The sequence below is a fragment of the Bombina bombina genome, chromosome 4 (assembly GCF_027579735.1).
Source record: "Bombina bombina isolate aBomBom1 chromosome 4, aBomBom1.pri, whole genome shotgun sequence".
In the NCBI taxonomy this organism is placed as follows: Eukaryota; Metazoa; Chordata; class Amphibia; order Anura; family Bombinatoridae; genus Bombina; species Bombina bombina.
In genome coordinates, this window is record NC_069502.1 from 674,878,130 (window position 1) to 674,891,260 (window position 13,131).

General features: G+C 37.3%; 1 protein-coding gene across 1 annotated transcript in view; it reads left to right on the forward strand.

The window, feature by feature from the left end:
- The window catches only part of ROS1 (ROS proto-oncogene 1, receptor tyrosine kinase), a 474,496-nt gene that overhangs the window by 323,045 nt on the left and 138,320 nt on the right, over positions 1–13,131 (forward strand). Inside the window, exons 34-35 of the mRNA XM_053712162.1 lie at positions 11,091–11,262; positions 11,825–11,942. Coding sequence (XP_053568137.1) covers positions 11,091–11,262; positions 11,825–11,942 — 290 coding nt within the window. The remainder of the gene's footprint in view (positions 1–11,090; positions 11,263–11,824; positions 11,943–13,131) is intronic.

Consider the following 13,131-nt stretch of genomic DNA (forward strand, 5'->3'; position numbering starts at 1 on the left):
TTGAAATTACAGTCCAGGTCGGAAGAACAAAAGAAGCCCCCTGAATTAAACAATGGTGATCTGTCCACCACGTCAGAGAGTGTCGTACAATCGGTTTTAAAGATATTAATTGAGATATCTTTGTGTAATCCCTGCACCATTGGTTCAGCATACAGAGCTGAAGAGGTCGCATGTGAAAACGAGCAAAGGGGATCGCGTCCGATGCAGCAGTCATAAGACCTAGAATTTCCATGCATAAGGCTACCGAAGGGAATGATTGTGACTGAAGGTTTCGACAAGCTGATATCAATTTTAGACGTCTCTTGTCTGTCAAAGATAGAGTCATGGACACTGAATCTATCTGGAAACCCAAAAAGGTCAATGAACTTTTTAGTAAATTGATCCTCCAACCATGATCTTGAAGAAACAACACAAGTCGATTTGTATGAGATTCTGCTAAATGTAAAGACTGAGCAAGTACCAAGATATCGTCCAAATAAGGAAATACCACAATACCCTCTTCTCTGATTACAGACAGAAGGGCACCGAGAACCTTTGTAAAAATTCTTGGAGCTGTTGCTAGACCAAACGGTAAAGCCACAAACTGGTAATGCTTGTCTAGGAAAGAGAATCTCAGAAACTGAAAGTGATCTGGATGAATCGGAATATGCAGATATGCATCCTGTAAATCTATTGTAGACATATAATGCCCTTGCTGAACAAAAGGCAGGATAGTCCTTACAGTTACCATTTTGAATGTTGGTATCCTTACATACCGATTCAATATCTTTAGATCCAGAACTGGTCTGAAGGAATTCTCCTTCTTTGGTACAATGAAGAGATTTGAATAAAACCCCAGCCCCCGTTCCAGAACTGGAACTGGCATAATTACTCCAGCCAACTCTAGATCTGAAACACATTTCAGAAATGCTTGAGCCTTCGCTGGATTTACTGGGACACGGGAAAGAAAAAATCTCTTTGCAGGAGGTCTTATTTTGAAGCCAATTCTGTACCCTTCTGAAACAATGTTCTGAATCCAAAGATTGTGAACGGATTTGATCCAAATTTCTTTGAAAAAACGTAATCTGCCCCCTACCAGCTGAGCTGGAATGAGGGCCGCACCTTCATGTGGACTTAGAAGCTGGCTTTGATTTTCTAGAAGGCTTGGATTTATTCCAAACTGGAGATGGTTTCCAAACTGATACCGCTCCTGAGGATGAAGGATCAGGTTTCTGTTCCTTGTTGTGACGAAAGGAACGAAAACGATTATTAGACCTGAATTTGCCTTTAGATTTTTTATCCTGTGGTAAAAAAGTTCCTTTCCCTCCAGTAACAGTTGAAATAATAGAGTCCAACTGAGAACCAAATAATTTATTACCCTGGAAAGAAAGGGAAAGCAGAGTAGACTTAGAAGACATATCAGCATTCCAAGTTTTAAGCCATAAAGCTCTTCTAGCTAAAATAGCTAGAGACATATACCTGACATCAACCCTAATGATATCAAAGATGGCATCACAAATAAAATTATTAGCATGTTGAAGAAGAATAATAATGCTATGAGAATTATGATCTGTTACTTGTTGCGCTAAAGCTTCCAACCAAAAAGTTGAAGCTGCAGCAACATCCGCCAAAGATATAGCAGGTCTAAGAAGATTACCTGAACACAAATAGGCTTTTCTTAGAAAGGATTAAATTTTCCTATCTAAAGGATCCTTAAAGGAAGTACCATCTGCCGTAGGAATCGTAGTACGCTTAGCAAGAGTAGAGACAGCCCCATCAACCTTAGGGATTTTGTCCCAAAACTCTAATCTGTCAGATGGCACAGGATATAATTGCTTAAAACGTTTAGAAGGAGTAAATGAATTACCCAAATTATTCCATTCCCTGGAAATTACTTCAGAAATAGCACTAGGAACAGGAAAAACTTCTGGAATAACTACAGGAGATTTAAAAACCTTATCTAAACGTTTAGATTTAGTATCAAGAGGACCAGAATCCTCAATTTCTAAAGCAATTAGAACTTCTTTAAAGGGACAGTCAAGTCCAAAAAAAACTTTCATGTTTCAAATAGGGCATGTAATTTTAAACAACTTTCCAATTTACTTTTATCACCAATTTTTCTTTGTTCTTTTGGTATTCTTACTTGAAAGCTAGACCTAGGAAGGCTCATATGATAATTTCTAAGCCCTTGAAGGCCGCCTCTAATCACATGCTTTGTATTTGCTTTTCACAGCAGGGGAGAGCTAGTTCAGGTAAACCCTATAGATAGCATTGTGAGCACGCCCGTGAATTGTGGCAGACACTGCACTAATTGGCTAAAATGAAAGTCAATAGATAATAAATAAAATGTCATGTGATCAGGGGTTTGTCAGAAGATGCTTAGATACAAGTTAATCACAGAGGTAAAAAGTGTATTATTATAACTGTGTTGGTTATGCAAAACTGGGGAATGGATAATAAAGGGATTATCTATCTTTTAAAACAACAAAAATTCTGGTGTTAACTGTCCCTTTAAGTAAAGAACGAATAAATTCCATTTTAAATAAATATGAAGATTTATCAGCATCAACCTCTGAGACAGAATCCTTTGAACCAGAAGAACCATTATCAGAATCAGAATGATGATGTTCATTTAAAAATTCATCTGAACAATGAGAAGTTTTAAAAGATTTTTTATGTTTACTAGAAGGAGGAATAACAGACAAAGCCTTCTTAATGGATTCAGAAACAAAATCTCTTATGTTATCAGGAACACTCTGAGTATTAGATGTTGACGGAACAGCAACAGGTAATGGAACTTTACTAAAGGACATTTTATCTGCATTAACAAGTTTGTCATGACATTCAATACAAACAACAGCTGGAGGAACAGATACCAAAAGTTTACAGCAGATACACTTAGCTTTGGTAGCTCCAGCACCAGGCAGTGATTTTCCTGAAGTATCTTCTGACTCAGTTGCAACGTGGGACATCTTGCAATATGTAATAGAAAAAACAACATATAAAGCAAAATAGATCAAATTCCTTAAATGACAGTTTCAGGAATGGGAAAAAATGCCAGTGAACAAGCTTCTAGCAACCAGAAGCAATAAATAATGAGACTTAAATAATGTGGAGACAAAAGTGACGCCCATATTTTTTTAGCGCCAAATAAGACGCCCACATTATTTGGCGCCTAAATGCTTTTGGCGACAAAAATGACGCCACATCCGGAACGCCGACACTTTTGACGCAAAAAACGTCAAAAAATTACGCAACTTCGGGCGACACGTATGACGCCGGAAACAGAAAAAAAAATTTGCGCCAAAAAAGTCTGCGCCAAGAATGACGCAATAAAATGAAGCATTTTCAGCCCCCGCGAGCCTAACAGCCCACAGGGAAAAAGTCAAATTTTTAAGGTAAGAAAAAATGATAGATTCAAATGCATTATCCCAAATATGAAACTGACTGTCTGAAAATAAGGAATGTTGAACATCCTGAGTCAAGGCAAATAAATGTTTGAATACATATATTTAGAACTTTATTAAAAAAGTGCCCAACCATAGCTTAGAGTGTCACAGAAAAGAAGACTTACTTACCCCAGGACACTCATCTACATGTTGTAGAAAGCCAAACCAGTACTGAAACGAAAATCAGCAGAGGTAATGGTATATATATAAGAGTATATCGTCGATCTGAAAAGGGAGGTAAGAGATGAATCTCTACGACCGATAACAGAGAACCTAGGAAATAGACCCCGTAGAAGGAGATCATTGCATTCAAATAGGCAATACTCTCCTCACATCCCTCTGACATTCACTGCACGCTGAGAGGAAAACCGGGCTCCAACCTGCTGCGGAGCGCATATCAACGTAGAATCTAGCACAAACTTACTTCACCACCTCCATAGGAGGCAAAGTTTGTAAAACTGATTTGTGGGTGTGGTGAGGGGTGTATTTATAGGCATTTTGAGGTTTGGGAAACTTTGCCCCTCCTGGTAGGAATGTATATCCCATACGTCACTAGCTCATGGACTCTTGCTAATTACATGAAATAAATAAATAACAAAAGTATATTGCAAAGTTTTTTTTATATATAAAATGTATCATTTTATATTTTCATCTCCAAGTGTTTAATGTCCCTTTAACGGTATCTCAGAAATCCATCTCGGCCAGAGGATCTTTCTATTAATAAGAATAGAAATGTTTATTGCATATCTATCTCCTCAATTTAATATTGGAATATCCAAAAAAATAATATATAAACCCTCTGCAAAAGAATTGATAAATTACGGGATTTTGATAACCAATACAACCTCCAAAATTTCCTAATCTTTAGACATTTCCTAAAATAATGTATCATATCTGGTCTTGGAAATCTAAATTTTTTTATATAAGTTTTCTATTGTGTTGGACAACTTAGTGATACGTTTAAGGAATGCTTTCATCTAGATTACAAGTTGTGCAGTACAGCTATATCGCTGGCCTTTGCGAGCGGAATATTCAGCTCACTCGTATTACAAGTCACGGCGGTATACCGCTAGCCTTTTAGCCTGTACAGCAACTCTCCATTCAGCACTCAAAAAATGCCTTTTAAGTCTGAATATTCAGATCACCCGTATTACAGGTTGTGCGGTCCGGCTATTACGCTAGCATTATAGCTTATACCGCCACGATCCATTCTGCTATAAAAGACCAGTAGTCATGGATTTTTCGAAACAAAAATGTTTCACAAAACTCATAACAAAAATGTTACAAAGTAAACTAACACCTATTAACCATCCCCCGCATCGCAAATACTATATTAAACCTATTAACTCCTAATCCGCCACCCACCCACATCGCCAACACTAAATAAACCTATTCTCCCCTAATCTGCCGACCCCCCACATCGCCAACACTTAATAAACCTATTAACCCCTAATAAGCTGCCCACACACATTGTGACTTCCTAAATGAAAGTATTAACCGCAAATCTGCCCTCCTCCTCATCGCAAATACTATAAGAAACCTATTAACCCCTAAACCGCCGACTCCCCACATCGCTAATACAAAAATAAATCTATTAACCCCTAAACCGCCGGCCCACACACACACTAAATTAAACTATTAACCCCTAAACCTAGCACCCCCTAACTTTAATTTAAAGTTACAATATAACTACCTTAAAATAAATAAAAACTTAAAAATACCTTAGCTTAAACTATAAATAAACCTGTTTTAAAAACTTTCTTTGTATTTTTTTTAATGTAAAAAAAACAACTAAAATTACAAAAACAAACAAAGTCTAAATTGACGAAGAATAAAAAAAATCTAAGATTACAAAAAATAATAAACGAAATTATCCAAAATAATAAAAATTAAACCTAATCTAATACCCCTATAAAAACAAAATAGACACCCAAAACACCCAAAATAAAAATAACCTAATCTAACAATAAACTACAAGGGCCTTTTGTAGGGCATTGCCCTGTAGCAATCAGCTCTTTTACATTTAGATCCCCCTAACAGTAAAACACCCAACCCCCCAAAGTAAAAAAAAGAACTCTAAAAAAACCTAAGCTACCCATTGCCCCTAAAAGGGCATTTATATGGGCATTGCCATTAAAATTGCAATTTGCAATCAGCTCTTTAGTGCCCATTAAAAAATAAAAAAAGCCCTAACCTAAAAAAAACAACAAAAAAACCCCCCATCTTCAAGGTCACGTAAAGTCTTCATTCAGGCAGTGACATCTTCATCCAGCGTGGGGACATCTTCTTTCTTCATCCCAGTGGCGCGTAGCTGTGGCAGTGCGGACGTCAAACACAGAGCCTCCTCTTCATGCGATCTCTGCCGCACACTGAAGATTGAATACAAGGTACCCCTTTTATATTGGGGTACCTTACATTCCTATTGGCTGAAATTTTGAAATCAGCCGATAGGATGAGAGCTGCTTAAATCCTATTGGCTGTTCAAATCAGCCAGTAGGATTTCAGTAGCTGTCATCCTATTGGCTGATTTGAAAATTTCAGCCAATAGGAATGCAAGGCACCCCAATATAAAATGGGTACCTTGCATTCAATCTTCAGCGTGCTGCGGGCGATCGCATGAAGAGGACCTCCCCGTCGCCGAAGACTGCTCCGCACCTCCGGGAAGAAGATAGAAGATGGCCCTGCGATGGATGAAGATGGATCTGCCTGAATGAAGACTTTGTTCCGCGTGGAAGAAGATGGATGTCCGGACTTCAGGAATAGTCAGTACATTTTTTAAAGTTAGTGTTATTTTTTTGGGGGGGAGGGGGTTTGGTTGGGGTTTTTTTTAGATTAGGGCTTTTTTTATTTTTTAACGTGCACTAAAGAGCTGATTGTCCTTTTAAGGGCAATACCCATAGTTTTATTTATTTTTGGGGGTTGGGTGGGTGGGGGGTACTTTGTATTTTTTTAAGGTAAAAGAGCTGATTGCTTCAGGGCAATGCCCTACAAAAGGCCCTTTTAAGGGCTTTTGGTAGTGTAGTGTTAGATTAGAGTTTTTTTTATTTTGGGGTGACTTTTTTGTTTTTATAGGGGTATTAGATTAGGTTTAATTTGTATTATTTTGGATAATTTTGTTTATTATTTTTTGTAATCTTAGACTTTTTTTATTTTTCATAATTTTAGACTTTGTTTTTTTGTAATTTTAGTTTTTTTTTCGTAGTGTTAGGATTTTTTAAATTTGTAATTTAGGTTTTTAATTTTTAGTTTATTTTAATTTTTTAAAATAGTAATCGGCTAGATTACGAGTTGTGCATTAAGAGGGGTGCGGTGTTAACTTGCACGTTATTCTTACCGCTCACTTACCTGCAGCGCTGGTATTACAGGTTTTTATAAACCCGGCGTTAACAGGCAAAAAGTGAGCATAGAGAAAAATTGCACTCCACATTGCACTCCAATACAAGCGCTGCTTAAGTGAGCGGTGAGCTGGTTGTATGTGCTTGTGCACGATTTCCCCATAGACATCAATGGGGAGAGCCATCTGAGAAAAAGTCTAACACCTGCAAAAAAGCAGCGTTAAGCTCAGTAACGCAGCCCCATTGATTCCTATGGGGAAACACATTTTATGTTTACACATAACACCCTAACATGAACCTCGAGTCTAAACACCCCTAATCTTACACTTATTAACCCCTAACCTGCCGCCCCCGACATCGCCGACACCTACATTATACTTATTAACCCCTAATCTGCCGCTCCGGACATCGCTGCCACCTACATTATACTTATTAACCCCTAATCTGCTGCCCCCAACATCGCCGACACCTACATTATATTTATTAACCCCTAATCTCCCGCCCCCAATGTTGCTGCAACCTACCTACACTTATTAACCCCTAATCTGCCGCTCCCCAACGTCGCCGCCACTTTATTAAATGTATTAACCCCTAAATCTAAGTCTAACCCTAACACTCCCTAATTTAAATATAATTAAAATAAATCTTAATAAAATTCCTATCATTACCTAAATTATTCCTATTTAAAACTAAATACTTACCTATAAAATAAACCCTAAGCTAGCTGCAATATAACTAATAGTTACATTGTAGATATCAGGGTTTATTTTTATTTTCCAGGCAAGTTTGCATTTATTTTAACTAGGTAGAATAGTTACTAAATAGTTGTTAACTATTTAATAACTACCTAGCTAAAATAAATACAAATTGACCTGTAAAATTAAACCTAACCTATGTTACAATAACACCTAACACTACACTACAATTAAATAAATTCCCTACATTAAATACAATTAAATAAATTAAATAAAATTAGCTAAATTACAAAAAAACTAAACATAAAATTACAGAAAATAAAAACAAATTACAAGATCTTTAAACTAATTACACCTAATCTAATAGCCCTATCAAAATAAAAAAAGCCCCCCCAAAATAAAAAAAAACCCTAGCCTAAACTAAACTACCAATAGCCCTTAAATGGGCCTTTTGTGGGGCATTGCCCTAAAGAAATAAGCTCTTTTAGCTGTAAAAAAAAAAATACAAACAAGCCCCCCAACAGTAAAACCCACCACCCACACAACCAACCCCCCAAATAAAAGCCTAACTAAAAAATACCTAAGCTCCCCATTGCCCTGAAAAGGGCATTTGGATGGGCATTGCCCTTAAAAGGACATTTAGCTCTATTGCTGCCCAAAGCCCTAACCTAAAAATAAAACCCACCCAAAACACCCTTAAAAAATCCTAACACTAACCCCTTACCGGGAGAAGTCTTCATCCAAGCGGCAAGATGCGGCTCCATCTTCAAGACATCCGGTGCAGAGCATCCTCTTCTTCCGACGTCTTCTTCTGGAATGTTGGTACCTTTAAGTGAAGTCATCCAAGATGGGTCCCTTAGATTCTGATTGGCTGATAGAATTCTATCAGCCAATCGGAATTAAGGTTAAAAAAATCCTATTGGCTGATGAAATCAGCCAATAGGATTGAACTTCAATCCTATTGGCTGATCCAATCAGCCAATAGGATTGAGCTCACATTCTATTGGCTGTTCCAATCAGCCACTAGAATGCAAGTTCAATCCTATTGGCTGATTGGATCAGCCAATAGGATTGAAGTTCAATCCTATTGGCTGATTGCATCAGCCAATAGGATTTTTTCAACCTTTATTCCGATTGGCTGATAGAATTCTATCAGCCAATAGGAATCTAAGGGACGCCATTCATCAAGAAGACGTCGTTGGAAGAGGATGCTCCGCATCGAATGTCTTGAAGATGGAGCCGCTCCGCGCTGGATGGATGAAGATAGAAGATGCCGTCTGGATGAAGACCTGCCCGTCTAGAGGACCACTTCTGCCCGTCTGGAGGACCACTTCTGCTGGCTTCGTTGAGGACATCTTGCCGCTTGGATTAAGACTTCTCCCGGTAAGTGAATCTTCAGGGGTTAGTGTTAGGATTTTTTAAGGGTGTATTCGGTGGGTTTTATTTTTAGGTTAGGGCTTTGGGCAGCAATAGAGCTAAATGCCCTTTTAAGGGCAATGCCCATCCAAATGCCCTTTTCAGGGCGTTGGGGAGCTTTGTTTTTTTTAGTTAGGCTTTTATTTGGGGGGTTGGTTGTGTGGGTGGTGGGTTTTACTGTTGGGGGGGTTGTTTGTATTTTTTTTTACAGGTAAAAGAGCTGATTTCTTTGGGGCAATGCCCCTCAAAAGGCCCTTTTAAGGGCTATTGGTAGTTTAGTTTAGGCTATGGGTTTTTTATTTTGGGGGGCTTTTTTATTTTTCTAGGGCTATTAAATTAGGTGTAATTAGTTTAAAGATCTTGTAATTTGTTTTCTATTTTCTGTAATTTAGTGTTTGTTTTTTTGTAATTTAGCTAATTTTATTTAATTTATTTAATTGTATTTAATGTAGGGAATTTATTTAATTGTAGTGTTAGGTGTTATTGTAACATAGGTTAGGTTTTATTTTACAGGTCAATTTGTATTTATTTTAACTAGGTAGTTATTAAATAGTTAATAACTATTTAGTAACTATTCTACCTAGTTAAAATAAATACAAACTCGCATGTAAAATAAAAATAAACCCTAAGCTAGCTACAATGTAACTATTAGTTATATTGTAGCTAGCTTAGGGTTTATTTTATAGGCAAGTATTTAGTTTTAAATAGAACTTATTTAGTTAATGATAGGAATTTGTATTTATATTTATTTTAATTATATTTAAGTTAGGGGGTGTTAGGGTTAGGGTTAGACTTAGATTTAGGGGTTAATAAATGAGTGTCGGTGACGTTGGGGGCGGCAGATTAGGGGTTAATAAATGTAGGTAGGTGGCGGCGATGTTAGGGACGGCAGATTAGAGGTTAATAATATTTAACAAGTGTTTGCGAGGCGGGAGTGCAGCGGTTTAGGGGTTAATATGTTTATTCTAGTGGCGGCGATGTCAGGAGCGTCAGATTAGGGGTTTAATTTTTTATTATAGTGTTTGCGATGCGGGAGCGCCTCGGTTTTGGGTTTAATAGGTAGTTTATTGATGTTAGTGTACTTTTTAGCACTTTAGTTATGAGTTTTAAGCTACAGCTTTGTAGCGTAAAACTCATAACTACTGACTTTAGAATGCGTTAGGAATCTTGGTGGTAGAGGGTGTACCGCTCACTTTTTGGCCTCCCAGGCAGACTCGTAATACCGGCGCTATGGAAGTCCCATAGAAAAAAGCCTTTATGAAATTTACGTAAGTTGCTTTGCGTTAAGGCCAAAAAAGTGTGCGGTACACCTATACCAGCAAGACTCGTAATAGCAGCGGGCGTAAAAAAAAGCAGCGTTAGGACCTGTTAACGCTGCTTTTTTACCTTAACGCACAACTCGTAATCTAGCCGAATGTTAGGTTAATTTATAGGGGTTAATCATTTCATTTAGTGTGTCGCAAAGTGGGTGTTTGCCGGTTTAGGGGTTTATAGGTTTAGTTTAGTATTTGCGATGTGGGGCCGGTGGTTTAGGGGTTAATAGGTTTATTTCGTGTTGGTGATGTCGGGGCGAAGCGGACTAGGTGTTAATAACTTTATTTAGTGTTGGTGATGGCGGGGGCGGCGGTTTAGGGGTTAATAGCTTTATTTAGTGTTGCCGATGTTGGGGGTGGCGATTTAGGGGTTAATAGCTTTATTTAGTGTAGGCTATTTCAGAGGGCAGCGGATTAGGGGTATTTAGACCAGGGGTTTATGTTAGGGTGTTAGGTTTTTACATAACTTTCTTGTCTCCATAGACATCATTGGGGAATGCATTATAGTGATTGCCATTCCGCAATCGCAGGTGTTAGTTTTTTTCTAACACTTTTTGGTAAGTGGTCCCCACATAGTCTACCTCACATAGTTTATTATGTGAGGTGTTTAGTGTACTTGTACTATCCAACATGCAGATGTTACTGAACCCTAGACTATCACTCAATTACTAAAAAAATAACTAATGATACTACCTGAGCAGATATTAATGTACTATATTGCTAATATACTTGTGCTCCACTTGTAATATATCCATCAAGGTATACAATTATTGCTTATAATCACATTTTACTTTTGTGTTGCTTGCGCTACCTTTTAATACCATGGTTTTACATACATTTCGATTTATATTTGTGTAGTACCATTTACACTGCCTGATTCAATATCCTTATATCATCATTCAGGTGAAGGAAAGTGATTGGATTCTACCAGTGAATAAATCATGCAAATCTGAATCCATCTACATTTGCATCCTAACAGGGGTTAATCCAAACACAGATTATTATGTGAGAGCAGTGGTTATTTTTGTCACAGAAGCTGAAGGCATTTCAGACCAAGCAAGGTTTAAGACAACAGGTTAGTATTACATTTTTTTAATGTTAATTTAGATTATGATATTATTAATTAGTAAAACCTCAGTAACAAGTATGGCTTAGCCTCATTATGGTCTCTTTTAGAAAGTGTTGATGTGGTCACAATTTTTAAGCCAATTTCCCATGAATTTGTCTCTATCCAAAATTAGTGCACTGAACTCTTATACGCCGATGTTTTTGGTCAAGGTGAAAAACTTATTATGAAATTCACCTTTACCAATAGCAGCCCTGTAATCTTCTAATGCATTCTCTCTTTTCTTACCACATTTTTTTATATTATTATGATGTTGTGATATATATGCTAATACGTTGTGATATATATGCTAATACGTTGTGATATATATGCTAATGCGTTAAGTATCTTTTTCCATTAGATCTATTTTAAATAAAGCCCATTTTTGGGGCAGAAAAGTTACATGTTTTTTTAACTTTACTAAGCTAAATTTTCCCCTTAGATCTAAGGTGCCTATATATCAAGTGTAATTGTACAGTTAAATACCTAAACCCCTTAGCTGCTACAACATTCTATTTGATCTCTATTAAAGCTGGAGTCCCAAGTAAACCTGGTGTTCCACAAAACCTCGCTGAGGATCAGAATTCCATCAGATGGGACGTTGCTGAAGATAATGGCAGTAATCTGACCTACAACATCTTACAATATAGGTAAGAATGTAGGCATATTAAGCATAGTTTTCTGTTTTGTGAGATCCTGATGGCATACTTAAGTAGAAAACTAGCAATGGATTGGTGAATGGTCATTAAAATAATTCTTGTATATGTTACATTGAAAGAGGATGGTCAAAGAAGTTATACAATGAGTTGTGAATGTTTAAATTCCCAAGGAATGTTTTGAAATTCATTGTACGTCTGATTTAACTTTAGTGAAGGCGTATATTCCCTATTAATAGTATACCTTCACTTTACTATCTGCTTTCACTGTAACATAAGTAAGGCCTGTATATACAATAAAAATTTTATAGAAACAGTTTTTTGTTGCCAAAATGGCATTGTTTTGCAGTTTGTGGACACACCCTTTGAAAAGTCTGCACATATAGCGCAACAGATATCTAAGGTTGCAGCCTCACACAAAAAAAGCACAGCAAAACAATATTAGGGCTATTGTGCGTTAACATTGCTTGAGCACAATCAATAGCACTTTTTTATTGCACTCATATTACAAGTCCAAAGTTATTATTTCTTCCTCAATAGACAGTTTAGGGTGTGCAATAACATCTGCATGGCCAATAGAGAGTGCGGGTGTGCTAAATCTCTCACGTAGTAGAGTTCTGTGGGGTGTGTAGTACAATTCATGTCAGATAAAGGCTAGGTTACAAGTAGCGCAACAATCTATAGCACAGGATGCCTTTCTTTTAATCTTTTCTCGCACAATCTGCTATTACCAGCTGATGGTTAAAATTATTAACCAGAGCAACTTAATGTGGTCAAAACTTTTCTAGCATGTGCTATCATTTTAGTGGATTGCGGAGGGAGTGCTGTTAGCACACTCATTGGGCTTGTATTACAAGTGCTAAGTTAAATGATACCAAAATAGTGTTGTAAAATGTAGATCTTTTTGAGACCTGAAGAGAACTATTATTTGTATTTATATAGCACAAAACTACATGAAGAACATCACATTGGCTGAGTGCACCCTCTGCCTAGCACTCAAACAATATCTGTCATTAAGTTTTACTAATCATTAATATGTGAGGGATTTAGCGAACTCGTCCTGACATAAAGATGTTAGCTTGCCCTAGACCTGGGGGTCAGCAACCTTGGCTCTCCTGATGTTTCGGAACTACATTTCCCATGATGATCATACAGCCTAAAGAATATCTTAGCATCATGGGAA